This window comes from Micropterus salmoides, unplaced genomic scaffold (genome assembly GCF_014851395.1).
Source record: "Micropterus salmoides isolate LMB-PRFRI ecotype aquatic unplaced genomic scaffold, ASM1485139v1 Ms_hic_scaffold_12, whole genome shotgun sequence".
NCBI classification, from domain to species: Eukaryota; Metazoa; Chordata; class Actinopteri; order Centrarchiformes; family Centrarchidae; genus Micropterus; species Micropterus salmoides.
In genome coordinates, this window is record NW_024040263.1 from 26,703,437 (window position 1) to 26,731,139 (window position 27,703).

A 27,703-nucleotide genomic window follows, 5' to 3' on the forward strand; every position below is an offset into this window, starting at 1 on the left:
CTATCTATTATTCGATCTTTGCTCTGTTTAAGCCTAAACAAACTACACCATGGTGAGTGCAACACTTGCCTTTAGTTACTAGGCACCGGTGCTAAACATTCATCCGGAATTTAGCTTGGCTCCAATTTGAATTTATACATCTGTTTTCTCTTCCTGTTATCCACGGCATCAAATTACGCCTATCATCCTTCAGAGCAAGTGTTAGGGCGGTTTTTCCTCCCTGTGTGGAGTCCGTATGGATGCGCCAGAGGGGAGCTCTGCGCTCATAGGGGAGGGACGAGCGAAGTCAAGTTCGGATCAGATCAGGAAGGAGCGCACCGGCAGACCAAGACAGACATCACGGGAGAGACGCACGTTTTCATGCCATTTCACATTATTTCTGTCTCGCATCGACTGAACCCAAAAAGTGAAAAGGCTCCCCAAACGACACGGTGGAAAGATGCAGCCGGCGGCGAGATGGACTTTGCTGCTTGTTCTCGTGGGTTTGATGGCGCACGGTAAGTGGGATTTATCCGAGGTAAGCTTGTATAATGTAGAGTGGTGCTTTCAGGTATAGAAACTATTTTTGATCGTGTGGTTTAAAAGAGTAGGCGAGGTGTGAGGTGTACCCGTCAGTGCCCTGACAGGTAACTTGATGGTTCAGTCAAACGCTTTTCAAGAAGTTTGTCTTGTGAATTCCGCTGTGAGACGTCAGCAGCGGTGTAGTGGAGTTTCTGTCTAGTGCAGAAAAGCCAAAGAACTTCCTCAGCCATCCACAAACAGTCTCATAACTTTTTTTCAGTTTTATTATCATTCTGAAAAATCGTCATTTAAACGTCTGATGATGTGGTGCCCAACTGTCTATTTCAGCCTTTTGATTTTATTTATTTTCTCTCTCGACATGTTCGTGTCATAAACCTCATCTATAACTCGGTGTTAACTAGGCCAACACAATGAAATGCAGAAGAATCCGGGAAAAAAAGGCAAATGCATTTTGATGAATGCAAATTTTGTTTTGAGGGGCGTCGTGATTTCAGGAAACCAAAACAGATTAGAATTTGTTTACAGGATCTGTTTTCCTGTTTGCGGCTGGTGAGAGAGTGTTTCGGGATTTTCAGGGCCTTCATTCAGACAGAGGGTTTTCAGTCAGGGGAGATTGGCCGTCTGCAGGCATTAGATAAAAACCTTTCTCATAGCAGTGTGCCTCTTCGGGGGAAAGCTGATAACCTTATTTCGTTTTTCCCCAATTATGGTTTGAAAAAAAAGTTGTATTGACTTGTCATGAGTGTGTTTGTTCATGTACTCCCTGTGAAAAGATGGAAGTATGTCTAAAGGTTATTTTGATGGATCCTCACCTTTTCAAAATGGATATTTAGGGTTACAGGTTGTGTAAGCATTAGGATTATGTACATCATCGTTATATTGATGGCTGAGATTAGGGCTAGGGAGCAGCTTTGTCTGTAGACAGTGAGTTGAAACTGATTGGAAAAAGACAGAAGGAAGAGCAGAAGGGAGGAAGAAAGGAAGGAAGGAAGGAAGGAAGGAAGGAAGGAAGGAAGAAATGCAATGAGGGAGAAATGAAAGATGGAAAACAGGAGGGAAGACAGGGGCAGAGGAGGAAAAATGAAAGATTACTGGAAAGAATGAGGAAAGGCACGGGAAAGAAGAAGAAAGGAGGGTTTGGCGTTATCGAAATGCACCCAGAGACTTAATCACTGACCGCAGCTGTTCCAGAGAGCCTGGCTGTGACCCGGAGCCAATCTGTGGGAAAGATGCAGAGACGGTAGCTTAATTATGCGGCGGCATTTCAAAGCAGTAACATAAACATTTGCTTCAAGGGCATAAATAGCAGCTATCTGATTTAAGGTGGCAGATAGGCTATTTTATAGTTTATCAGGCTCTCTACACATACTTTATTCCATGCGTGACACTCTTGGCTGGGAGGTGTCTGTGTGTGTGTGTGTGTGTGTGTGTGTGTGTGTGTGTGTGTGTGTTCGCTCTCTCTATTTTCTCTCTCTCTCTCTCTCTCTCTCTCTTACTCACTCTCTGTATTTTCAGAAGTTTATAGGCAACTCAAACACACTGCTCCTGGGGAGTAAGTTTTTTGGTAAGTAAGTTTGGTATAGAATAGAATTTATCTTTCTCTCTGTTTTAAAAACAATGAAACACCATTTAGCAGCTCACACTTTTATCCTATTTACTGGGGCGCCTTCTAATGTTAGCTATCTACATAATTCTAAATTTGAGTATGCTTACAAATTAGATTATTTTACAAATTCACAAATTCACAAAAAAAATTTGCAGTGCAGTTATTATGTTTCATCCATAACATATTTGGCAAAGCATAAACATATTTAGTTGAGTTGAATTAAAGACATTTACAAATCCAAGGTCACATTTACGGATTGAAATACATATTCACAACTCTACACACAAATTAAGTGATTTAAGTTATGGTCACGCCCCCACTACATCAACATTAGCTCTGTCTCCCATTCACTTACAAAGAAGCCTGAACAACACCTAAATTTAAGCTTGCCCTTCCTGTTTTGATACGACCTCCAAGCAGCTCAGTTCACAGGTGTTCAACTTTGACCGTGTAGGTTAGCGGGGTCAGCCAATAAAAATGCACCGTGATGCACTGTGTTTTACATCAGTGATGCATGATGCTAAAATATGGTCAAAATGGGCACAGTTTCACAAATGTCAGACATTTTTATGTGACGATGAAAACCATATTATCTTCTTGTTGCTGCTGCTAACATTCACCCCTGATGCAAATTCAAAAAATGCACTCCGTAATGTTCTGGCTGTATATTTGTAGTCCTGTGTATAGCCTATACAAATATAAATAACTGTTTTATATGTTGTTTTATTTTTTTTTATTTATTTGATATGTTATCATATTTTAATATACTTTTAATTATCTGTTAAGTGCTGTTTGTGTAGCATGAAGGGACTACAAACTTTATTTCCATTATACAACCTTGTACCTTGTTTAGAGATTGTTATAGAGGCGTGTAATCACCATGTTAAGTTCACCACCAGACAACAAACTGTAGCATTGTTCTTTAAGACTGATTAGAAATCCTCTGATACAACACATATTTATTACCTACATCAAAACTGTAACATCACATCCCTTTTCAGGGCTAAGTGTTGGGGAAGGCGAAGCCGAACGTACTTTTAGTTGCAATTGTAGCCTCATACACATGCCAACTCAGATGCACATAGACCCCTGCTTTCAAAATACATGAACACACACACAGAGTAAATAGCATGTACACATACATCTATACGGTATATACTGTTTGCAGTGGTTTCACTGTTTTACTACTAATGTGTTACCTCAGCCTGTAGTTCACTTTGCTGTACCTTCTATTGAAATAGAGGCTGCTCTCCTAATGTATCTGAATGCATGACTGATGATCCGGTCAGTGAACTGTGGTGAGTGTGTAGTAACAAGGCTTATATCACAGCAACATTTATAGAGCAGAGGGGGCGTGGCTAAACACAAACTGAGTCACAGATTAATGTATTGAGAACACCTCACACTGCAGTGCTCGCTTCACAGCGCTGCAATCATCTGCCTGTTTTTATGAACACCCAACCAGCTCCATTAGATTTCACAGTTTTACCAGAGCAAGTGTTTCTTCATTTCCACAAAAACACATTCCACATCAATCATTAGCAAAGCAACACATATGCCAACCCAGGTTTCACTTTTTTACACTTTTTCACTAATTCCTAATTAATGTAACATGATAGGTGTACTATCCCTAAAAAGACAGTTTGTTGATGCCGAATTTTTCTCCCTCTGGCTTCTCCAAGGTTAACATGGCATTTCCTGAACCCCAGAGAGAAGAATGTGGCCACTTTAGGGTCTCATTTACACCGAATCACCACAAAATGTACATTTAGAAACTTTTGAGATATTGAACTACAAAGGTTGAATGACTCTCTTCAATGAAACATATTCAAATTCATGTAACCCACTTCTTAGGGAACGCGCTTTGAGGGAAAGACGAGCTATTTCTATTTGATCTGCTCTTTCTGAAGGTGAAAAGAAATCATTTTCTTTTCGGATGAAAATGTGTGAGCACACAGATACATGTGCAGGCTTCTGTGAATGTTGTAAGGCTTTGAATTGTACTATTGGATCTTTATTAGTGTTTATATCCGCTGAAAGAAAACAAAGAAAGAATGTAGGAAAATGAAAAAAGTTGTTCGCCGGATTTGACACGGTTGTAGATGTGATGAGAAAGAGCATTCTGCTGTCATGGGCATCACATCTTTTCCTACTCCGTTTACACACACACACACACACACACACACAGTCCTATCTTCTCTGGCTCTTTGCACCTGTCTCTCACTTTCCTGATTCCACAACATTTCTCACCCACAAATCTCTCCGGTTCTGCTGTTGTCATCAGCTTTCTATTTCATCGTGCTCCGTTTTATGCGTCTTTTCTGCTGTCCCCCTCTCCCTCTCTCTACTCTTCTCCTCCCATTTAATCTCTGTTAGTGGACTACAGCTCGTTCCAACTCAGTTTTATAGTTACAAAAGGAAAACAAACTGTATGAGCAGAGAATTTCAGCTCAGAGCGAAGCAACTACTCCTTTATTCAGTATTTACAATATAAGCATCGTACATCATCAAGATGCAAATGTAAAAACGTGTTTTTTTTCACCCTTGTCTCTCTCTCTCTCTCCTTTAAAAGCATTTGGATGCTCAGGGGAGAATAGAGGCTAAATGGCTCTCTGACAGTATCTTTTCAAACACCCTTTAAAATGGTCTCCTCTTGTCCACCACTTATTCACTCTTCCCCTCCTGTTTCGCTCCCCATCATCGCCCTGAATGACAGTCATCTCTTGACTATATTCCTTTTATTTTATTTTCATAAAGTATCTCACAGGATCTATATTTGAACTAACAAGCTTTCTAAGTGGGTTTTGACAGATTCTGCAAATTGTGTTGAATAATTGATATTGTACATTTGAGTACATTAACTGTACAAGCTGCTGACTTCACTGTAATCACAAACTGCCCGTCTCCTCATGAACAGGGCTTATTTTTCCTTTTTACATAACTTATAACCCCACAAACTAATATAGCTACTTTTAGCTTGCTACACTGAATTGCATTTTGGAAAAGCAAAAATACTGATGCTGCTTTCCAAACTCCTCCAATGCAGGGTATCTCTCTTACAGCCCAACATACACTGTTTCAACATATGGAGAAAGCCTGGCAACGGTTGCTAAGCTATGATTGGACAATTGCTGTTTGGGGGAGGGGTTTGACAAAATGCCAACTATAAAATGTTTTCACATTTATTTAGTTGGTGGTAGTGGATGGCAAGAGACAAATTTTTACACACTTTAGTACATCTTGGTTTGTGTATCATGAAACACACATTTTTGGTAGACATTAGAGGGAGAGAGTGAGGGAGAGAGATTACAGAAATGTGATTAATCCAGATAAAGGTAGGTAGAACCTGTGTCTCATTTTCTGTCATAATTGGTTCTTTTATGATTCTCAATGTGTAACGGATTTGTCTATGTTAACTGTGTGTGCATGTGTGTGTGAGTGCATGAGTGTAGAGACCTGTTTTGATCAAAGAGCTGGTTTAGTCAGTGGACTTTTGTAATTATACTAACAAGTATGAAGTACCATGACAGTCCATTTTAGGCCATCTAATTTCTGCACTTATTTTCCTTTATCTTTTAATTAAAATTACCTTTCTTCCAACCTATTTGCCTTCTATTCTATTCTAATCTATTGCTTCTGCTCATCCAAAAAATACTGCTGTCAACATTGTGCATTGGAATGTTTCCTTTTTTTGTCAAACGTTACACAAACTGTTTGGTATCATCCTCCCTTTAAACTATTTAGCATAGCATTAGCACATAGGCAGCTACCAGACAGAAGGCTATGAAGTTTGGATTCACATAATCTGCTGACTGACATCTTAAGAAGGCTTTGCTTTCAGTCTGTCGTCTCTCCTCTCCTCTCCTCTCCTCTCCTCTCCTCTCCTCTCCTCTCCTTTCCTCTCTTCCTCTTGTCGTTCTCTCCAGAGGGCTGTCACCGGGAGTTCAGCACCAGCTGGGATTCTGGTGTCATTGTTGTCTGCATGAAGAGGGTTATCTCTTGCCTTTGAGGAAGGGATCTTGATGTAATAGGGTCAGCACTGTTTCATCATTAGGATTTCAAGGCCTTCTCGAGTGAAGTCCATTTTAATTAAGAGATTTTTCTCTCATCTATCCCAAACTCAGTTTTGGTTTTAGTCAAATGAAGTTAGTATTTAAAAAAAGTTTAGAGTTAAACAACAGAAGCAAAATCTGCTGGTGTCTTTGAGGTGACACAAGTTCTGGAAAGTTCTTTTTCTTACTGCTTTGTGTCTTTGTGGTTTTGTGTGTTCGATGTGTTTTTTCTTGCTTGCTGTCTTAGTCCCTTTTCATGTTCCCTCTCCAATCCAGCTCTCTCCTACACACTCTACTCCATCCAACAACTGCCCAGCAAAGAACAATGTGTTATTGATTTAAATATATATAGAGGTTGATGGGGAGCGAGCAGGGTTTCTGCATGACAACTCTAAGTGCAATGAGGGTCTTGAGGAAGGAATAGTTGGTGATCATCTTCACAAACTGCAGGACTGATAACTGTCGTGACTCAGTTGGCCGCCTCAAGGCAGCAAACTGTGGGGAACTTTTAAATCACTGCCTTGATATGGTTCACTTTGAAAACTGCATACATGAACAACAACTGGTTTATCTTAGTAAAAGTGCACTTTCACTAAATCACTGTAATCTGAGTCAAACTATGCAAAACATAAAAATACAGTTTTTGTATAGATACACTTTGATTAACAATTGTGGTCACCTCCAACTGTGGTGACATATACATTGCGTTTCCTATGGCGGCCACACAATAAAAGCCCCCCCATGTTTAGCTAGTTGCATACTTTTGATATGAAACATCAGCAGCAGGAAATGTTTGGTTTGCATTAGCAGTAGCTTAATACAGCTCTGATTGACAGTTTCCTGTCAATCGGTCATATGTAGGAAGGTAATTTTAATCCTCGTGAAGAGACAGTTGCTGAATAAAAATAAACTAAATGGCTATTGGTTAAAAAATACTGACCACTACAGTAATAATATTAAAACTGATAGTATGTAGCTTGTTATATGTCATATACATTATCTCACAAAAGTGAGTACACCACTCACAATTGTGTAAATATTTGTGATAACACTTAAGAAATGGCACTTTGCCACAATGTAAAGTAGTGACTGTGCAGCTTGTACAACAGTGTAAATGTGTGTAAAATCACACAGCCCATAATGCCTATACCACTGGCAACAAAAGTGAGTACACCCCTAAGTGAAAATTTCAAATTGGGCCCAAATATTTTGTGGCCTCCATTATTTTCCAGCACTGCCTTAACCCTCTTGGGCATGGAGTTCACCAAAACTTCACAGGTTGCCACTGGAGTCCTCTTCCACTCCTCCATGACGACATCACGGAGCTGGTGAATGTTAGAGACCTTGTGCTCCTCCACCTTCTGTTTGAGGATGCCCCACAGATGCTCAATAGGGTTTAGGTCTGCAGACATGTTTGGTCAGTCCATCACCTTTACCCTCAGCTTCTTTAGCAAGGCAGAGGTCATCTTGGTGGTGTGTTAGGGGTCATTATCATTGCTGCCCTGCGGCCCAGTCTCCGAAAGGAGGGGACCATGCTCTGTTTCAGTTTGTCACACTCATGCACTCATGCACCCCCAGACCCTGATACTCCCATCACCATGCTTGACAGTAGGCAAGACACACTTGTCTTTGTACTCTTCACCTGGTTGCCGCCACACACGCGTGACACCAACGGAACCAAATAAGTTTATCTTGAGCTCATCAGACCACAGGACATGGTTCCAGTAGTCCATGTCCTGAGTCTGCTTGTCTTCAGCAAACTGTTTGCAGGCTTTCTTGTGCATCATCTTTAGAAGAGGCTTCCTTCTGGGACAACAGCCATGCAGACCAATTTGATGCAGTGTGAGGCGTATGACCTGAGCACTGACAGGCTGACTCCCCACCCCTTCAACCTCTGCAGCAATGCTGGCAGCACTCATACGGCTATTTCCCAAAGACCACCTCTGGATATGACGCTGAGCACGTGCACTCAACTTCTTTGGTCGACCATGGCGAGGCCTGTTCTGAGTGGAACCTGTCCTGTTGAACTGTATGGTCTTGGAGACCGTGCAGCAGCTCAGTTTCAGGTTCTTGGCAATCTTCTTATAGCCTAGGCCATCTTTATGTAGAGCTACCATTCTTTTTTTCGGATCCTCAGAGACTTCTTTGAGGTGCCATGTTGAACTTCCAGTGACCATTGTGATGGAGTGTGAGAGCGATAACACCAAATTTAACACACCTGCTGCCCATTCACACCTGAGACCTTGTTTACACTAACGAGTCACACGACACAGGGGAGGGAAAATGGCTAATTGGGTCCAATTTGGACATTTTCACTTAGGGGTGTACTCACTATTGTTTGCAGTGGTTTAGACATTAACGGCTGTGTGATGTGTAATTTTTTGGGGACAGCAAATTTACACTGTTATACAAGCTGTACACTCACTACATTGTAGCATAGTGTCATTTCTTCAGTGTTATCACATTAAAAGATATAATCAAATATTTACAAAAATGTGAAGGGTGTACTCACTTCTGTGAGATACTGTATATGGTGTAATAGTTTGGTTTAATTGAAATGTTAAGGGTTACTTTAAACTGATTTTTGGATGAATTTGATTGAACTATGGGATGGTGAATTTGAAACAGTTGTAGAGTGGTTCCTTCCACTCGATTCGAAAACATTTCAGCACTTCATCTCCTGTCAGTCTACAACTCCTCTGCACTATGTTAAAATAGCTTGCAGTGCATTTTCCATTCGGTAGACATGCTGATATTGTGCCTCAGGCCTTCCAGGCTCCTTCCTGGATAATTAGTAAATAAAACCCTTCATATTTTGGTTATGCATATAGCACTTAAGCAGCAGTCTAGTCAAAGACATACCTATTTTTAGGTAAATTATAATAAATTATGTAGTCATACAGGATGAACCCAAATCCTGTGCCAACACCTACCTATCTATATTTACCATTAGTCAGGAGAAGAGAAGAGGACATGCTTGTCATTGAGATTTATCTCCCTTTAGATATTACATTTTTATTTGTGCTTGAATGAAATTCTATTCTCGAATATCTTGGATATGGTAATATACCACCTGCCCATATTGCTACCTAAATAATAATAATAATTTGTTCTTTTGAAGTGATCCAACCAAAAGTTTGTTTGCTCCTACATGATGAAATGCAGCGGTGGTCAATTAATTCATGAATTCAGGTCAGTTACAATGGTTTTCTATAATATCAATGACACTTTGGAGTGAACTGAGGCAGTTGATTTAAACATTTTTTTCAGTTCAATTCAATGTATTTACATAGCGCCAATTCATAAAGTTATCTCATTGTACTTTTCATATAGAGCAGGTCTAGACCGTACTCTTTGTAATATAAGTTACACAGTTCCAACAATTCCCACCATGAGGAAGCACTTAGCAACAATGGGAAGTAAAAACTCCCTTTTAACGGGCAGAAACCTCGAGCAGAACCTATACTCAGGGTGGGAAAAGAGAACACACATCAGGATAATGCAAGTTCCACGTAGAGATGTTAAATAATAGTAATGCATAGTATTGGTAGTGGTAATAATGCAAATATTGATAAAAAAATATTAACAGTAGCAAAAATGATAATAATTATTATTATAGCAGTAGCAGCAGGTGTCGAGCAGGAACATAGTCACAGTGTGTTGCTTGCAATCATAGATCCAGACTCTACAGCTCCAGAGGCAAAGAAAAAAGAGACGAGATTTGATCTTTGTTGGCAGTTGCACATGCGCAGTACCCAGGTAAGGACTACTAGCCAATCAGAAACAGAGTAGAGAGGGTCCTAACAAGCAAGGTGGTGTGATCCAAAGCAAAGTGACTTCTGTAACTGTCGCTTTGGTTCAGCCGTACATTTTCAACAATGTCTGATCCAAAAACACAGAACAACCCGGACCAGCTTTGCAACTTAGACTGGAGCAAGACATATCAGTGGTAAGTTATTCATTTGTAACAAATTAATCGTTCATACGTAACGTTTTAACTCTGCATTGTCTCTACATCACAGTAACAACTTTATGTCCGTTGACTGCCTGGAGGGTATCTAACATTATTTTGGTTTAAGGGCGTGCCACACTAACAAAAACCGGGTCACAGAGTGCTGTGAAGAAGGTAGTAGAAGCACAAAAAGGATGAATTAACAACACGTCAATAACGTAGGGCAGGCTGAAACACAAAGCGTGCGCAGCCGTAACCTATCTGCGTCCCTACATAGTGACGCAGATAGGTTACGGAAGTTAAGGCTGGACTACAATCGAGCAGTGTTTTCTGTGGTAGATGGTAACTCCATTTGGGGTGGACTTTAGGCTTTTTCACTTTGCAAACCTTTACATGCACAAAAAAGATATATAACTCACTAAAGGAGAGGGAAAAGCCAAAAAGCATAATATTTGATGCCAATTTAACTGAAATAGGTCTAAATGCTCTGCTTCCATGTTGGATTGAAACTCTCCTCAAAGCATTTAGCCACGGCCTTGAGGCATAACAGCTCTAACTGAGGAAAATGTAGACGTACGCTCATTGGAGAGTACACATTCATATCGATCCACGCATGCTGGATACCAACATGGCTTTACTGGTTATATGATAACATGCTGTAAAGAGTGTTGAAAAGCTGAATCAAGATCAAGTGGAAGAAGACAAGTGATACGTGTGGTTTCACTGATATAATAAATCAGAAAGGCTGATTTTGCATAGATGAGGTTATGGTTTGATTTCTTAAATAAGGGTTTAACATCTGCTGAACTAAATCGAGGCTGCTTTGTCCTCCCTTTTTCATATTCCCAGTGAGAATAAAAGAAAGAAAGAAGAAGAAATTAAGAAAACAGACTATCTACCTACCATATGACATACCTGTAACATTTAGAGTGGACAGAGGCTGCCCATTTATAGCAGCCCAGTCACACGAAGAAACACCCTGAAAAGCTTTTGTTCAAAGTAACTCTCAAGATCTAAGCAGAGGAGTTATAATCTAAAGAGACTTCTTTATAGATGATTCATCAAATATCATAAAACAGTAATCCACAAACTCAAAATGCTTCAAAAATATGAAAGAGGCTCATGTCTATTTTTCTCTCAGTTCCATATTAAAGTTATGTGTAGCATGACTTAAGTTGATTAGAATTGGCTTTGAGGCCTGTGGATGATAACTGTGATTCTGTGATTGATTAGCACTGCCGGTATTAGCGTTTCAGAAATCTATGACTTCTTGGAGACAGTTGGATTTCTTGGTTTTTGCATGTTTTTCTTCAATCACTTCTTTTTCTTTTATGTCTCTTCCTCTCGTTCTATTCACATACACTCATCTAGTTACTGATCCCTCATTCTGCCCCCTCTCTTTTTTTGTCTCTGTGCCCTTTCTGTCTGTTCAGACTGCTTTCCATCCAAGGCAGAAGACCGGCTGTTCAGGAAACTGTTCCGAAGATATAACCAGTTCATCAGACCAGTGGAGAATGTCTCTGACCCCGTCACTGTAGAGTTTGAGGTCTCCATCTCGCAGCTTGTCAAAGTTGTAAGCTATACACCCATTACACACACAGGAGTGGATATTCTAATCATAACATAATCACAAAGCTTGTAAAGACTCAGTTCAACATAATGTCAAAGGTGTTTAAAGCACCTTTGCGCATTCATTTCATACAAGTCTTGTTTTGTGTATGAACAATGGTGAATGTAACCCAAACATTGTTTCACTTATAGCATCCTCTCAATGGTATGTGAGAGTCTGTGTGAACTGAAACGTCTTCCTACAAGCATCTTGATCATGTTTCCTACCTTTGATACAGAAAATCAAAAGATAAGCTGCAGAACAACAGAAGTGAAAGCCGAAAGTGAATACAGTCTTTATTTAGTCTGCTCAATTTCACGGATTCTGAAAATGTCCCACAGTGTTGTTATACATTACTGTTTTGCTTTGGCAATGTGAAGTTTAAAGTGGGTGCAGGATGATGGTGGTGAGGGGGGTGGAGGGGTAGCTGCACATCCCCTAGTGAAAGGAGGTTTTCAGCTCAGAATGGAAATCCTAAGATTAAGAAAAAATTGCCTGCAGGAGCCTTTTTCACACTGGACTGACATGTAGCTATATCTGCTTGGTGAGATTAAACTAAAGGTGAGTATGTGGATGTGCATGGGTGGGCCTGGGTACACTGAATGAATGTGTCCCAATGTGTGTGTTTATGCACGTATATTCACGTGTGTGTGCCGATGTATCACAGGCCAAATCTCAGGACTGCAAATCAAACTGAACAAGGCTCATGGAGAGAGGTAGAGAGGAGCACCACTCCATTTATTATTAACATACTCACAGTTGACCTTTTCAGTCAATCAACTCCAGCTCTAGAGGACAAAGATTAGAGGGCAAAGTCCATTTCTTTTTAAAATCGGCATGGATTGGTTTCCTGGCCATTTCTTCTTTTAAAACTCCATATGGCATGCATTTATTATTTTATTGTAGCGCCCTCTAACATGCACACACACACACACACAACAACAAACATTCTTCTGCCTAACAAACATCCTTCCTTGTCTGTGCAGGATGAGGTGAATCAGATCATGGAAACAAATCTATGGCTCAGACATGTAAGTACACACACACCACACACACACATTCATACACAGACACACACATCACACACAACATGAATCAGTAATTCCATTGACTTAATCCCATGGGGTTTACAGAGATAGAGGTGAGTGAAGACTGAGGGGGGTATGTTGGCACATATCTACTGAGGAGGCATCAATATGGGATGACACAGTGTATTCCTCTCTCTCCGTGTGTGTTCATGTGTGTTTGGGTGTGTGTAAATGTCATACATCACCGAAATGTTAAACACACAAGGAATAAAAGAGAGGGAGCAAGTGAACATGAAAACAAAGATATGTCAGATAGACACTTGAATGCAATCAGTTTGTGATCTATGTTAGCATTATGGTTAGTCACGCTCTGCCTCTCAGCAAATCTATAGCCACAGACCCTGAACTCCTGACCTCACACTGCCAGCTATTCTCCCAAATAACACATTTTCTCTCTGTCCTCCAAACTGCTACTTTTTGATACCTTTTAGTTATTTTTTCATCCTTTCCCTTGTACTAAATCTGTTTTAAAAACGTATAATTTAAGCTGCAACTTGTAATAAACGTGTAGATATTGCCGTTTTAAAGTGAACTAGTGACTAATTGCACTACATGGCCAAACAGCTGTTGGATGCTGATGTGATTCCCTGGTGGATAAAATGATACTGTGATCTCTGAGCTCTCCAATTAAAATACATTGAAATGACTATATAGGCTGATTTGTTGTTTGTAATGGCTGAGCTGTTTATTTATAACAAGGCATCACTAATGAGAAGCTGTGTCAACACCACAGTCACTGATAAAGACTTTGATTCGCTGCCAGTGGGTTTACTGTGGTAGCCATTTTAGAAAGCCCCCCTTGATGAATTTATTGCATCTGTTCTGCAGTAACACTGCAGGGGATTCCTTTTGCAACAGCATACAGTGTTTCTAAATGTGTTCACTTTATACTCCTCGTAACCAAGCTCCATTGACTACTTTTATGTAAGGGATAAGATAATTTAATTTTAGAGCATGCTAAATACTGTACAACTACAGGCAGCCTTTGTAAAGTCATCTTCGCCAAGCTGTACATGTATCGGCTGAAGTATGCTTAGCAACACAGAAGAGGCAGAATTTAAGATTCTTAAATGATTTTTTCTATATCTGTTCTTTATCCTGTATATTAATTATATACTAGTGAGCACTTCTCCTGTGCCGAGATAATCCATCCACCTCACATGTGTGGCACGTCAAGATGGTAGTCAGACAGCATGGGTATTGCACAGTTGTGCCTTAGGCTGGCCACAATAAAAGGCCACTCAAAAATGTGCAGTTCCATCACACAGCACAATGCCACAGATGTCGCAAGTTTTGAGGGCGCGTGCAATTGGCATGCTGACTGCAAGAATGTCCACAAGAGCTGTTGCCCGTTAATTGAATGTTCATTTCTCTACAATAAGCCATAAGCAACATTCCACAGGCCACAATCAACAACCTGATCAGCTCTATGCGAAGGAGATGTGTTGCAAATGGCGATCACACCAGATACTGACTGGAGTCCAGACCTCCCCGGACCCTCCCAATACAGTGGAACTAAACATTTTCGAGTGGCCTTTGATTGTGGCCAGCCTGAGGCACACCTGTGCAATACCCATGCTGTCTAATCAGCATCTTGATATGCCACACCTGTGAGGTGGATGGATTATCTGGGAAAAGGAGAAGTACTCACTAACACAGATTTTGACAGATTTGTGAACAATATTTGAGAGAAATAGGCCTTTTGTGTACATAGAGAAAGTCTTAAATCTTTGAGTTCAGCTCATGATGAATGGGGACAAAAACAAAAGTGTCGAGTTCATAATTTTGTTCAGTATATATGTAAAAATGAATTCCGAGAGTCATTTTGCAGAATGGCTGCTTTTATTTTATTTTATTTAGGATTTTTTCTTTTCTTTTCACTCCCACAAGAAGGCCTCTTTTATTTACTTCATGACACATGTACATATTTCAGATTGGCACTTGCTTGTCAATCAGCCTCTGGGGGTGGGATCAACAATTGTGATTGGTTGGTCTTAAAATACGAGTATTGGTACAACCTGTTTCGCTATTTATAACCGAGAAAGGTAAAATATAAAGGCTTTGAAATGATGTACCCCAATTTAATACCTGCTTAATGGAACAATAATGATAGAACATTATATGCGCTAAAAGATGTGAAATTACTGTTTGGAAAATATAACAAAATCTGCATCCTATAGCTAATATTTGATTATGATGGGAAAAGTCCTCCATTGCTCCCCCAAAAACTCAGACTACACTCCATAAATAAAAATAATAAATGAGTCTTTAAGATGTTCATTATTCTTAATATTTTAGTGCGTCTGTGGTGTAGCCTGGCCAGAGTGGCTAGGAAGGTGGTAGGTAGGCAGACTCCAACATCATATGTTTGCAGAAGTGATTATTTTATTGACCATGGATAATTCAATCCAAAATAACAAAAGAAAAATAACGCATCAAACTTGTAGCAACACTAACACAAGGCACATGTTCACAGCAGCACACCCTCACCCCCTTTCCCCCCCCCCCTGTTTATATAGGGTGGTCAATTCACACCCATCTGCTTCAGCCCATCCCATTCTGATGCAGGTTGATCTACTCCACAACATCTATATCTAGAAATCTCTTAATATTTGGAACTTCGTTATCAGTTCACTCTGCTCCCACTGCCTAGAAAACAGGTCAGGGTTATTCACACATTTATTCATAATAATCAAAAACAACCAAAAGAAACATTCCTATAAAGAAAGAAAACCCTCTACTTGGTTTGGCCCGGTGATGTCATCCATGACCACCCTATTCCTATAAAACAGGAAATGCTTAGGCCAGCCCCTCCCCAAACAATTATCCTGCATGGTGGAACGGAACAAAGGAACAAACAATTGTAAGTATTAACACAGGAAAACAATTAAACCATGTTTAAACTTGCAACCTAATAAAATTGAGCTGAAACTAACTTATGACTGTGTTTACTCTAACTTATCATATGCTTTGCACTCACCTGTAACATAATACAAACACAAACAACCTGGAATAGTGGTGCACTTTTACACAAGCTATGGCAAATTACCAAAAAACATAAATATATACAGTATGTATAAACTAGAAGGTCATGGCCTGTATGGGACAAGTGGTGAGCAAACCCACTTCGTCACAGAGTCATTCAATGCATTGCTTGAATGTCATGGTCATAGAAAGTAATGTAGAATCATCTGCATTTTGTAAACAATAAGCCGCAAACCTAGACCTATCAGGAATTCCATCTCCAGCAAATCATATGGTAAACTCCCTGGATAGATAAATGAAAAAGCCAGTGTAGCATGAAGTGGTTAATTAAACAGGTCCCAGGTATTAATCCGCCTTGCTAATGAATGAATTCATCTTGAATGACATGCAAATAGCCAAGACTAATGGATCTACTGCTCATGAAATGTTACCCGCAGGTATGTTGACAGAATGTGAACACACTCATCTTTTATTTTTGTCAGTGAGTCATTTACTCATATATACCCCTTCTCTCTGGACTGTTCTTTATACAGATGTGACTATTGTAGATGTCTCATAATTTGCTTACTGGACCTTTGTACCAGGAAGAATTGCATTAAAAAAATACATGTTTGCTTGATATTCAGTGAAAAGGCAATGAAAGCACTCAAATGCTCCGTGAAACTCATGTTTCTGTCTATTATAATTTCATATTTTGCAACAATATCCTTATTTGGCTCCACTGTAAAACATCAAAGGAAGTTCTGCCTGCAGTATAAATATGTATTTCAAAATATTCCCATGAAGGCGGGTGTCTCCAGTGACTAATATTGTCTGCAGTGCACAATGCAAAATACAAAACATGGTTGACTTCCCAGTATGCTCACAATGTTTTTCTCTTCCTCTCTCTCAGATTTGGAATGACTACAAGCTGCGATGGATGCCGTCAGAGTTTGACGGGATTGAGTTCATTAGAGTTCCATCAAACAAGATCTGGAGACCCGACATTGTGCTCTACAACAAGTGAGATTGTCACCATCATTAACATTTGCTTGTTCACTATAACTGCAATCATTGATAGAGATTGTCCTTACCAGAAAAAAAGATAGCATTGGTTCTTTGTTCAAAAACTTCCTCTGTTTACCTGTTCCTGAAAAGTTACCTGCTTAAGGAGAGGTCAAGGTGAATGATTCTGTTTACAAAGTGTCTGACTTTGACAACAAAGACTTGGTTTGCATACTTACTGCCAACATTGGTTTCTCTTAATCCAAACCACAATCTCTCTCTAACCCTGAAGCTGCACAAGTTAATATTCTAATATTAGCAATGGATCAAATGTATGAGATTTCAGCCATAGTGATGAGCCCACAGAGAATTACCACAAAACTCTTCAGTTCCCGTCAGCTTTGCAGAGTGTTTCAGCTTCTTTAAGCCCATTGTATTGGTTCACTCTCACTGCTCTAATCAACCTTGTTTCTATCAAACAGCTAGAAACAAGGTTGCAGCAGCTGTTTGCTATGGAAGCCCTTAGTGGCCATCCAATCAAACATTTTTCTTACTCCGTTTTCCCGTGATAATGGGATAATTTTCTTGAACCTTTCAGAACCTTTAAAATAGCCGTTGCGAAATTGGATACCCCTGAATCTCTTCATAACAACTTTGTTGAAGAGGATGATAAAAAACACTCAAAAGAGTGGTAGTCAATGTCTTATACTCTACCAACTCAGCTAATCAGTGACCTTGGAAATTCTTCTGAAATTATCCTGAAGAAACACACCTGCCAACCACTGTATTCAGCTATGGTTTGTTATCTCGAGATCACAGGAAAATTATCCCATTATCATGGGAAACAAAAAAATAATAATTTGAATGGATGGCTGCTTAGGGCTTCCGTAGTTTCCAGCAAGAACATAAATAAATAAATAATATGTGTTTATTGAATACTGAAAACTACAGAAAACTATAGATGTTATAATGCCAATCCTCACCAGAAAAATGTTTGTATTTAGTACGACCCATATTTATATTTTTCGTTCAGAAAAAGTCAGTTGACATAGTATAAAAAGTCACAGAGGCTGTGTATTGAGGGTGGTGGGGTGGATGGATGGATGTGTCAAGTGTCACGTAAACTACAGACTTTCACTCAGGTTACCAAGGTTTCAGTCCGGACATATATGTCGTTTTGAAAACGATCTTATATGTCATGTTGGGACACTTGACAATCTCCCTATTTTGTCGGAGTGAGAATTTGTTGTTAGTGTGTCAAAATATTACATCAAAGGCTAGATTCCATAGAGCACAAATGTCTTTTATACCTCTCGCTGCTACACCGTGCAACAGACTATACTGTAATTGTCTTTTGTTCAGGGTCAGTTTGTCCTGTGCTATGGTCTCTTAATTTCAATTCACGTAATTGCGGTCTCAATTCTTTTTACTTACAAGAGTCTCATAATGTTAATCACGGGCAATTTTGTATTTCACAATTATAGCTTCATTGTCCTCTGTCTTGTAATCCTAATGCTTTCTTTCTTACCTTACCTCACCTTTTTATCTTCTCCCCTCTCTTGTGTTTCTTGCTTTCATTTCCTCCTCGCCTTTCCTTTCATTGTTTGACATCTCTCTGTTTTCCTTCATCTTTTGTGTCATATTTAAAACCCACATATGCTTGCATCATATCTCCTCTCTCTACCATGGGAATATGTCTGCTTGATTACACACACACACACACGTGTCACATACAGTGCTGTAGGTGATTTCCTGGTGGAGGATAAGACCAAGGCTCTGCTGAAGTTTGATGGTACCATCACCTGGGTTCCTCCAGCCATTTTCAAATCCTCCTGCCCAATGGACATCACTTACTTCCCTTTTGACTATCAGAACTGCTCCATGAAGTTTGGCTCCTGGACTTATGACAAAGCCAAGATTGACCTGGTACTTATTGGGTCTAAGGTCAGTGTTTGTGACTGTGTCAAAGTCTGGCGTAACTATCAACTATTTATCTATTTCATGTTTTATTTCTTTCCTACTTTCAAGATAAGCACTGCTTACACTCATCTGATTATATACTGCGTGTGTTTACTGTAGGGATCTTTCTTTTAAGGGGCAATCCACCTGTTTTACACACAAAAGGTTAGTTTACTTGTAATGGAGAGCACTACTCATTCTGTGAAGACAGTATTATAATGTCTTCTGTAGTTCTGAAGGGAGCTCCCTAAAGTCTGAGAAAATAACCCTGATGATGTCACGGTGATGTCATTAGTTACTTTGAGTAAGGCTTGACACTTCAAATATTTGACAAAAATATCTACGCAATAAAGTGGGGGAAGGAGTTTTAAAAGAGGTGGGTATTTAGGACACAATGAAAGAGGTTATTGAGATTGCATTATGGGAATCGTGAGATCCAGTGTTTTTTAAGCTTAACCCATTTTTTTTAAATCGGTCTCTCGCAAGTGCCTCAACCACGTGAGAGTGCAAAAATTTTTTGAGCTGTAAAGAGCTCTTGACATCACAAGACGGGCCTTATTTACTGTAAGCTACAGTGATAAGCATCTTCTTGCAGCAACACATTGTGGATGCATGTGGACATAAAATTCAGGTGAAAAAAGTTGATTTGCACCTTTCTACAAATTCATATTTATCAGAAAAAACTATACTGATGTCCTAACATACTGACTGACATTCTTTTTAAGAATGGTAAGTTGACCCTGAATGTTGTAGTGTTAAATTATTACATAATTTGATTTTAACATCATTATTCATCTCCTAGGTGAACTTGAAAGACTTCTGGGAGAGTGGCGAGTGGGAAATCATTGATGCCCCAGGCTACAAACATGATATCAAGTACAACTGCTGTGAAGAGATCTACCCAGACATCACCTACTCCTTTTACATCCGGCGCCTGCCACTCTTCTACACCATCAACCTCATCATCCCCTGCCTCCTCATCTCTTTCCTCACAGTGCTGGTTTTCTATCTCCCGTCTGACTGTGGAGAGAAGGTCACGCTCTGTATCTCCGTCCTGCTCTCCCTCACTGTGTTTCTACTCGTTATCACCGAGACCATCCCCTCCACGTCACTGGTCATCCCGCTCATTGGAGAGTACCTGCTCTTCACAATGATCTTCGTCACACTCAGCATTGTTATCACTGTGTTCGTGCTGAATGTACACTACCGCACGCCAATGACCCACACCATGCCGGGTTGGGTGCGCTCTGTGTTTCTTAAAGTGCTGCCGAGGATTATGCTGATGCGGAGACCGATTGACGAAGACAGCAAGGCTGGGGGGTTGGACACCAGTGGGGAGGCAGGAGGAGCTGGAGGGGGAGGAGGAGGCGGAGGAGGGAAAGGAGGGAAGAAAAGGAAGAATAGCTTGATACAGGTAAGGCGTCCCCATCCCAAAACATCTGGTCCACTTGAGTAAGGCTCTGACCCAGGTGTCATATTGGGACCTGTTATTTAGTTTACACCACCTGGGGAAGGTCAACACAAGATGAGGAGTAGCAAAAAAACCTAGGTTACACTACTTTTAGTGTACTGTATTAAAAGTGCAATGAGATAACTTTCATTATGAATTGGTGCTATATAAATAAAATTGAATTGAACAGTATCTTATTGAATATTACGGAAGTGAAGCTCTCAGTATCCCTAAGGCTCATAATCAGTGGTAGGAGATTTGCTCACCTCAGAGTGGGACACACAGCACATTGTAGGTAAAGTGTATCATGCGTCACCACATGCGCCACTTTGCAGGATATCAGCAGGAATTCTGATGACTTGATTGGTTGCTTTTTAAAAGGTGACAAACAACCAAGGTAAAAACTCAAACTATTCATTGTAGACCTGGGAATTACATCCATATTTTATGATTCTGCACCTCACGATTTATGTCCCATACCTGCGATTGATACCATGCAGGACGTAGTGTGTCTTTTATGTAGCGATATCAAAAGTAACGGTGCAAAGGTCGGGGTAGTGGATGAGCATGCAAGTGTGCAGTGAGTTCAACTTTCATACAAAGATAGGAGTTCATGTTGCATCATAAACTTGTAATTAATGCTTTATTCTTTAATTGTAACCACAAACATTTCTTAACCTTAACCAAGAGATTCAGTTGTGTAACCCTACACATACGGTAACCATAGATTGTTTGCATAACCATACCACATTCGCCATGCACACATCATAGTAATCAAGAAAAGCACGCAGGTTTGGACAAGAAAAATGTTGTTACTGAACATAATGAGGTCTTATCCAATGAAAGACATCCCCGTCTGGGGATAAGTTTGATTAATAGATATAACTAAACTTTAAAACTCTGTTTTGCTTTATATTGTTGGTTCTGGTGTGCTTCAGTAAGAGAGAAGAATTAGAGAGAAGAGGCACCCAGATTTCACTAGTACACTGTAGTTTTGACTTAAATTTCCTATCCCCCTCAAAAACAGATTCTTAGCTCTGATAGACAACTCAATATACTACTAAAAATGTTACCCAGTATGTTTCCATTGTGGGACAGGGAGCCATCATAGCGTCATTGATTTTGCTACATCTCCAGCAGACAGTTATAGCATGGAAGAGTGGCTAGGTGAAGTAACTGAACTGTTTCCTATAGTAATACTCAAAACATATTTCTGTATAAAAAGTACTTTCCCTTCTGAGAATCAAACCTTGGATCCCCTCCAACAATAAAACGAGTTTCTAACGATTCAATAGCTTGCTTGTTGGACCATACAACAGCCTTCCATCTTCATCTACTCTTTAATGCTGTAACCCTTTGGGATGCAGCTACTCGCTTCCTGCATGTACTGCCAGGTGAATCCACTAAAAAACTTTTCTCTACTGGTAAAGAAGAGTGTTCTCATGAACAATGTCTATACAGTATGATCCAATACATTCCTTATGATCAACACTAAGAACTCTAATTAAAAGTTTTACTCCCCAAAAAACTGGAAAGAACAACTCTCTCCTTGAATTCACCTTGTTAAAGTTATACTGCTAAGATCCCAGAGATGTATCCAATAAATCCCAATATCTCACATGAATTATTCTCTGAACATGTCGACTTTGAGTTGAAGCACAATGTGAAACTTAATCCGAACTGTGGTTGTGATGCCCAGCAGGTCGGAGGAGGCTCCCTCAACTGTCTGGAGTTCGGGGACAGTAAGCTCTCATCCATGGAGGGCTGCACTGGGAAGAAATGCCCTTGCCCCTGTCAGCATGGGAAGGAGACCCCAGAAACACCAGACACGGGGAAGATGACACGTCAGCTGAGTCCACAGAGCATCAGCACAGTGGTGGCCTTTTCTGTGATGTCACCTGAGATCAAACAGGCCATCGAGAGCGTCAAGTACATCGCAGAGAACATGAGGAGTCGCAACAAGGCCAAAGAGGTAAGTCATTCTTATTTTCACTGTAATTTATCACTCTGAATGTGTCTAAAAGAGTAAAATGTAGCTTTTCATCAAGAGCCGCTGCTGTTCAAATGTCCTCCAACAAACAAACATACGCAAAGCTACGTCTATAAGGATAATCCCGGTTTATTCCCGAGTCTTTTGAACATAATTCCTATCAGTAATAATAACATTGTGCTCACCGTGTGATTTTCTGAGATCTAGTAGGAACAGTCAGATAATTGGCCCTTTTCATGGCAGTGTTCTCAGATATAATTTTGCTCAGTATACTGTTATAATAAACAATAGAAATACATATATACTTATATAACTACAAAACAATACAACCCAAGTTGTTATTAATCTGAATTCTTTTTTAAAGTCACTACTGCATAACTGCAGCAACTGAAGGGTCCTAAATCACACAAGACAAGCTTGATTGTATAGTCCCTTATAGACAAAGTCCTAGTAACTGGACTGTATGTGTTAAATTTAACACCAAAAACAGATATATGCTCATTGTGCAGTCTTACTGTAAATCCATTTGAGCTTTACCATTTTAGGAATTGTAGTTAACAAAGCCTTAAGATATAATATCCAATTGTTTCTAAACTGTATATAAACCTACAGCTGCTCATAGAAAGCAGACACACAGCATGTCTGTTAGATGCTTACGGTATTATGAAAAACCACTGAGCAGTGTTGGCCTGGGGGAGCTATACTATGATTCTTGGCAGAACTGTTGCAGATCCTAACCTGCTCCATAAGTTAACAATAATATAAGTGAGAACCAAACAATTTTAGATTTGAGTTGAGAGCTCTCCCTCCTCTTTTTGCCAGTTATAAAAACAGTGGGTGAAATCTCCCAAAGGGGAGAAGCAGCCTTTGATATGCAAAGCTGGTGGCTCAATCAGCTTTGTCAAAACGCCTGTCGCTTCTTTTGATGCTGTGGTTTGAATGTGATTATCATAGTAATTTCCTCCTGTGTACATTATGTATCAATTTTCTGTTGGTTTACAAGAAATGTTCAACTCTTTTATCTCATCCTGTTTTTTTGTTTCTTTCCTACGCTCCATCCTTGCTGTGTAATACTCACCTCACCCCATCGACTCCCACAAACGTCCCACTCTCTGAAATTCTGAATCGACCGTTTCCCCTCACCGTGCACCTTTCCCTGCCTGCTTAAAAAAAAACTCTCTTCACTTTTCATCTTTCATTTGTCACCACTGACACTTTCCTCACACTTCTTGTTTTGTCCCCTCCGTCGCTCACAGGTGGAAGATGACTGGAAGTACGTTGCCATGGTGATCGATAGAATCTTCCTTTGGGTGTTTGTGACCGTGTGCGTCCTGGGAACCGTGGGCCTCTTCCTCCAGCCTCTTTGTGGCTTTGTCTCGTAACTGCTAGCTGATCAGGGTTAAATGCCACCCTGTGCCGACCAATCCTGAACAAGTGGCTGACTCTCAGTTCTCAGTTGACCATTCAGAGTTTTGAGTCCTAAAGCGCTATTTGGTGTGCTGGTTTTGCTTCTTGCCTTTTTTCAGAAAGCAGTAATATAGAAACAGTGAAGTTGAGGAAAAATTATTTAAAGTTTTCAGACTGGCTGGTAGACTGCGTAACAGACACAAGTTTGTTATGCCTTATTTTAATCTAAAAATTATTACCATAGAACTTATGTAATTCCTAAAAAAGGCTGCACCCTGCCTTTGGATAAACATGGTATCTACAAAGTATGTTCTTTCAGCTTTCTCGACTATTTGAACAAGTTCAAGAAAATAAATTTTATTTTTATTATTTATAATATTATTTATTATAGTTTTGTCACAGTAAGTTAAGTTAGAGATAGTAACTTCAGCCTGACCACCAATACAGAGCAGTTACTGTGGTTTGGTTTTCGGCTTTTGTAACTACTACAAATTTCACATGCTGTCTGGGATCAAAATTTGGCACATCCAGTAGTCCTTCAGGACAGGAACCTGAGAATTAACATCCAACAGATGTTAGCGAACTGGGAACTTCCCACATTCAGTAGACATGACTCAAACTCTCTACCACACTGGACTCAACCCTGCAGCCCCCATTAAGCTGACTGATGACTGTCACACCCGCTACCCAGGCTGATTCATCAAGCTGCTCACCGTTAGAGTCAATCGCGCTCACTGCTTTTTGTGTCATTTCCAATTAGAATTCAGATTTCTGCCGCACTTGGCAGTGCTTTTAACAAATAAGGGCAGGCTGTGCTTTTTGTAATTAGAAACCATGTGTTTATAAATGTTCTTTCTGATTAATGTTCTAGAAGGTAATTGGTTGGCCTGGTAAATATTGGATTAAATGGTACTTGATTAGTTGCTCCTGAAATAGCGTTACATTTATTAATTCATGTGAGGATTCTATCATCTAATTCCATGGCTATTATATATATATATATATATATATTTATTTTCTTGTCTCTTCTTATGATTAAGTTTACTATTAAGAGTAAACATGCAAGAAACATGCATGACAGATTTATTGCTTTGACTACTAATACATTGCCCTCAGATTACTGCACTATGAGGGCACTGCTTAATTTGTTTCATTTCATTTATCCCCATCCTTTATGGTTATATGATGCATCAGAAATCTAATACTGAAGGGAGCAAACATGTTTGTACAAATGATCTTTGCCTTTCTTTTGTCTAACTGTCTTTGAACTTAAAATAAATGCAATATTTCTTCAGATAAGCTGAATAGCATTTGCTGGTAGAGGTTTTAAAAGAATGCCACTTCCCTGTGAAGGACATCGCACGTAAACAATTGCTCTGATATTTTTGTTGCCATTACGCACAAAAGCAGCCACCAGAGGTGTAATTAAGCCTCCAGTTGCATCGTCTAATTAAAACCCGGACATTTAAGTGCTATTCAGACATAATTCCAGGGTTAAGATAAAATGCATCACTATGCATGACATTGCTACATAATAACGTTTATGTATCAGAGGGTCATGTTTTGGTGTATACCCCCCTTAGTTCCAATTGAGGAAAAGCCAGAACATACAATGATAATTTAAACAATAGTCTTCTTTGAACTTACAACAGTTTGGGGAAGGAACACGTTATGTCGTGCACAAAGCCAGGTCCATAAGCAAGGGTGTACATTTCATCTAACAGCTGGGGGGGGAATGTTGCCATGTTAGTTTTAGTAAGAGATGCACCAATTGCATTTTTCCTAGCTGATTCCAATTACAGATTATTGAAAGGTCTGCCGATTCCAAAAATTTCTTTCTACCAACTATAACTGACAGCATACACAAACATCTTTGTAACTTTTCTTTATTGGAAAATTATTTTTTTATTAGGATCCCCATCAGCACCAGCATAAACGTTGGCTATTCGCACTGGGTTCCATTCAATTGTATGGTCATAATGAAACATTGATTGAACTTTAAAATATCCACCATGTCTTCTAACTTAATACAAGAACGCGCTCTTTCTGTGTGTTTCTTTGCAGGTGTAAATAGGCTAAGCGTCATGTCTTCTTCACACCAGTGACTAAACAAGCTACAAAAGCTGAATTTTGAACACTGGCATTAATCTAAATTCTATTGAATCGTTGTAGATGTATTATGATCACTCATTCACTACTTCCTATATAATAGATGCTCACAAGCAGTAAAGAGATTTCAGACACTAATTATTCGTCATTATTTTGTGTTGTCATAGACAGGTGTAGAGTATTTATAATAGATCCATAGTGTAGAGTCCTAAAACAGTAATTTTTCCATCCATAAGTCACCATGTTAACAGAATTCAGGCTCTGGCACAAGGTTGAGGGCCTGTAAAACTGTGAGGGACTCCTTCAGCTGGGCAGTTTTTCTCTGGAGGGCCTGACTGACCTCTCCCCCAGCTTTGAACTTAGTGGCAGGCTCTAGGTTGGTTGAGGCCGGTTGATTCAGTCTTGATTTTGTGGATCCAGTTGGTCAGATATTCTGCCCATCCCAACAGAGACATCTTCTCTTTTGTCGCTGTGTGCAGCCTGGTAGAGAGCTCACTGACCTTCTCCTCCTGACAGGCAGTATCTTGCTCTGCATCATGGTGGCGAGCCTTAAGCACCTCAACCTGGGTACCTAAAGCCTTGTTTGGTGTCTCGCAGCCTTTCAGCTTCTTGGCCCACCTGCTGGAGCCTAAGGCTGATAGATTCAGCCTTATGCACATGGTCTTGTTGTTCTCTGTTATTCCGGTTTTTCACCTATTGAAATGTCTGAAATTGTATGATTGTGCCTTAGAAGTTGCTGATCAATATAAACCTGCTGATGTTTACATTTAGTTTATGTGGACCTTCTTCTTACATGTCTTCCTGTATAATTTGCTTTAGCATAAAAGTCCATCGCTTTGACCCAAGTGGGAAGCTTCCGGTCAGAGACCTGAGGCCAATATGGAAGTCCTTTAAACCTGAATTATATTGAACAGCCAGCAGGGGGCGACTCTTCTGGTTGCAAATAGAAGTCCAGTTCCTTAGAAATAATTGTAAAATGACCCTACTTCTCAGCTGATTTATTCCCTCAGTAAACACTTTCTTAATGAGTTTATGGTTTCAATCGCTGGTTTCAAGTCTTCTTCAATGCAGCATGATGTCCATTTAGTGAATTATGGTCCCATTTAGAGGAAAATAGACCATAAAACAGAGTATGCTTCAGGGCAGGATTATCCGTGATTGACACATCGTTACCATGGCGACCTGTCAATCAGGCTAGAGTGACTCGTTTCCTGCGTCATTACTACCACGCATGTGCAGACGCAGAAAACCGAGCCATACGTCAGTGGCACCACACGATTTGCTATAATATGTTTGCTGCTTTGGCTGTTAAAAGCAGTTGATTGGCTTTCTAGCAGAAGGGGCGGGATATCCGCCATCTTTGCCATTACAGGCTTTCCCCATAGAGTTGTATTGAGGATGTGATTGAGTGGCGTGTCTCTGCTCGTACCCATGGCCCTGTGTAAATTTAACCAGAGCCTTTGAAAAAGCTTAAGAGTTGGCTGTTCACTTTCTCTGGTGAGTACATTTAGTTTTAAGCCTGTTGTTCACCAGACAAAATTGTCAGCACTGTTAAAATGACAGTTAACGTGAATTACAGATGCAGCTAGCTAAGCAAGCTAACCAGCTCCACACACGGCCGTTAGCTCCACCGTCTCGTCCAAACATGGTCACGTCCAGTGCCACTTGATGCAAAAAATCAACATGATGGCATCCTATCGAAACGGCAGTCCACAAACCAACAGGTGAATTCACGATGACTACGTCCACTTCTTATATACAGTCTATGTTTTGACCCCATGGAATCAGATTCAATCAACCATCACCATACATAATCAAACATGTTATCACTGGTTGCCAAAATGGTTGACAGGTAGAACACTAAAATTGTGTAACAACTCAAATTTAAAGCCCTTTTTCTTGACAATAATAAACTGTACATTATTAGTAGTTACATAAGTGTAACAAATGAATGGTGAATTAACAACAGAAGACATTCTCGTTTGAAAAA

The 27,703-nt window shown here is 39.9% G+C and overlaps 1 protein-coding gene across 2 annotated transcripts; it reads left to right on the plus strand.

The window, feature by feature from the left end:
* Positions 1-204: 204 nt before the first annotated feature.
* chrna6 (cholinergic receptor, nicotinic, alpha 6) lies at positions 205-24,914 on the plus strand. Of its 2 annotated transcripts, none has more exons than XM_038714322.1 (8): positions 205-497; positions 11,566-11,705; positions 12,728-12,772; positions 16,707-16,816; positions 18,535-18,742; positions 19,560-20,171; positions 21,910-22,179; positions 23,454-24,914. In XM_038714322.1, exons 1-8 carry the CDS (start codon positions 440-442, stop codon positions 23,577-23,579), a joined length of 1,569 nt encoding a protein of 522 aa, XP_038570250.1. In that variant the 5' UTR covers positions 205-439; the 3' UTR covers positions 23,580-24,914. The 2 variants fall into 2 exon arrangements, with proteins under 2 accessions (XP_038570250.1, XP_038570249.1); XM_038714321.1 differs by having other exon boundaries at positions 206-497; positions 21,907-22,179.
* Positions 24,915-27,703: the final 2,789 nt, after the last annotated feature.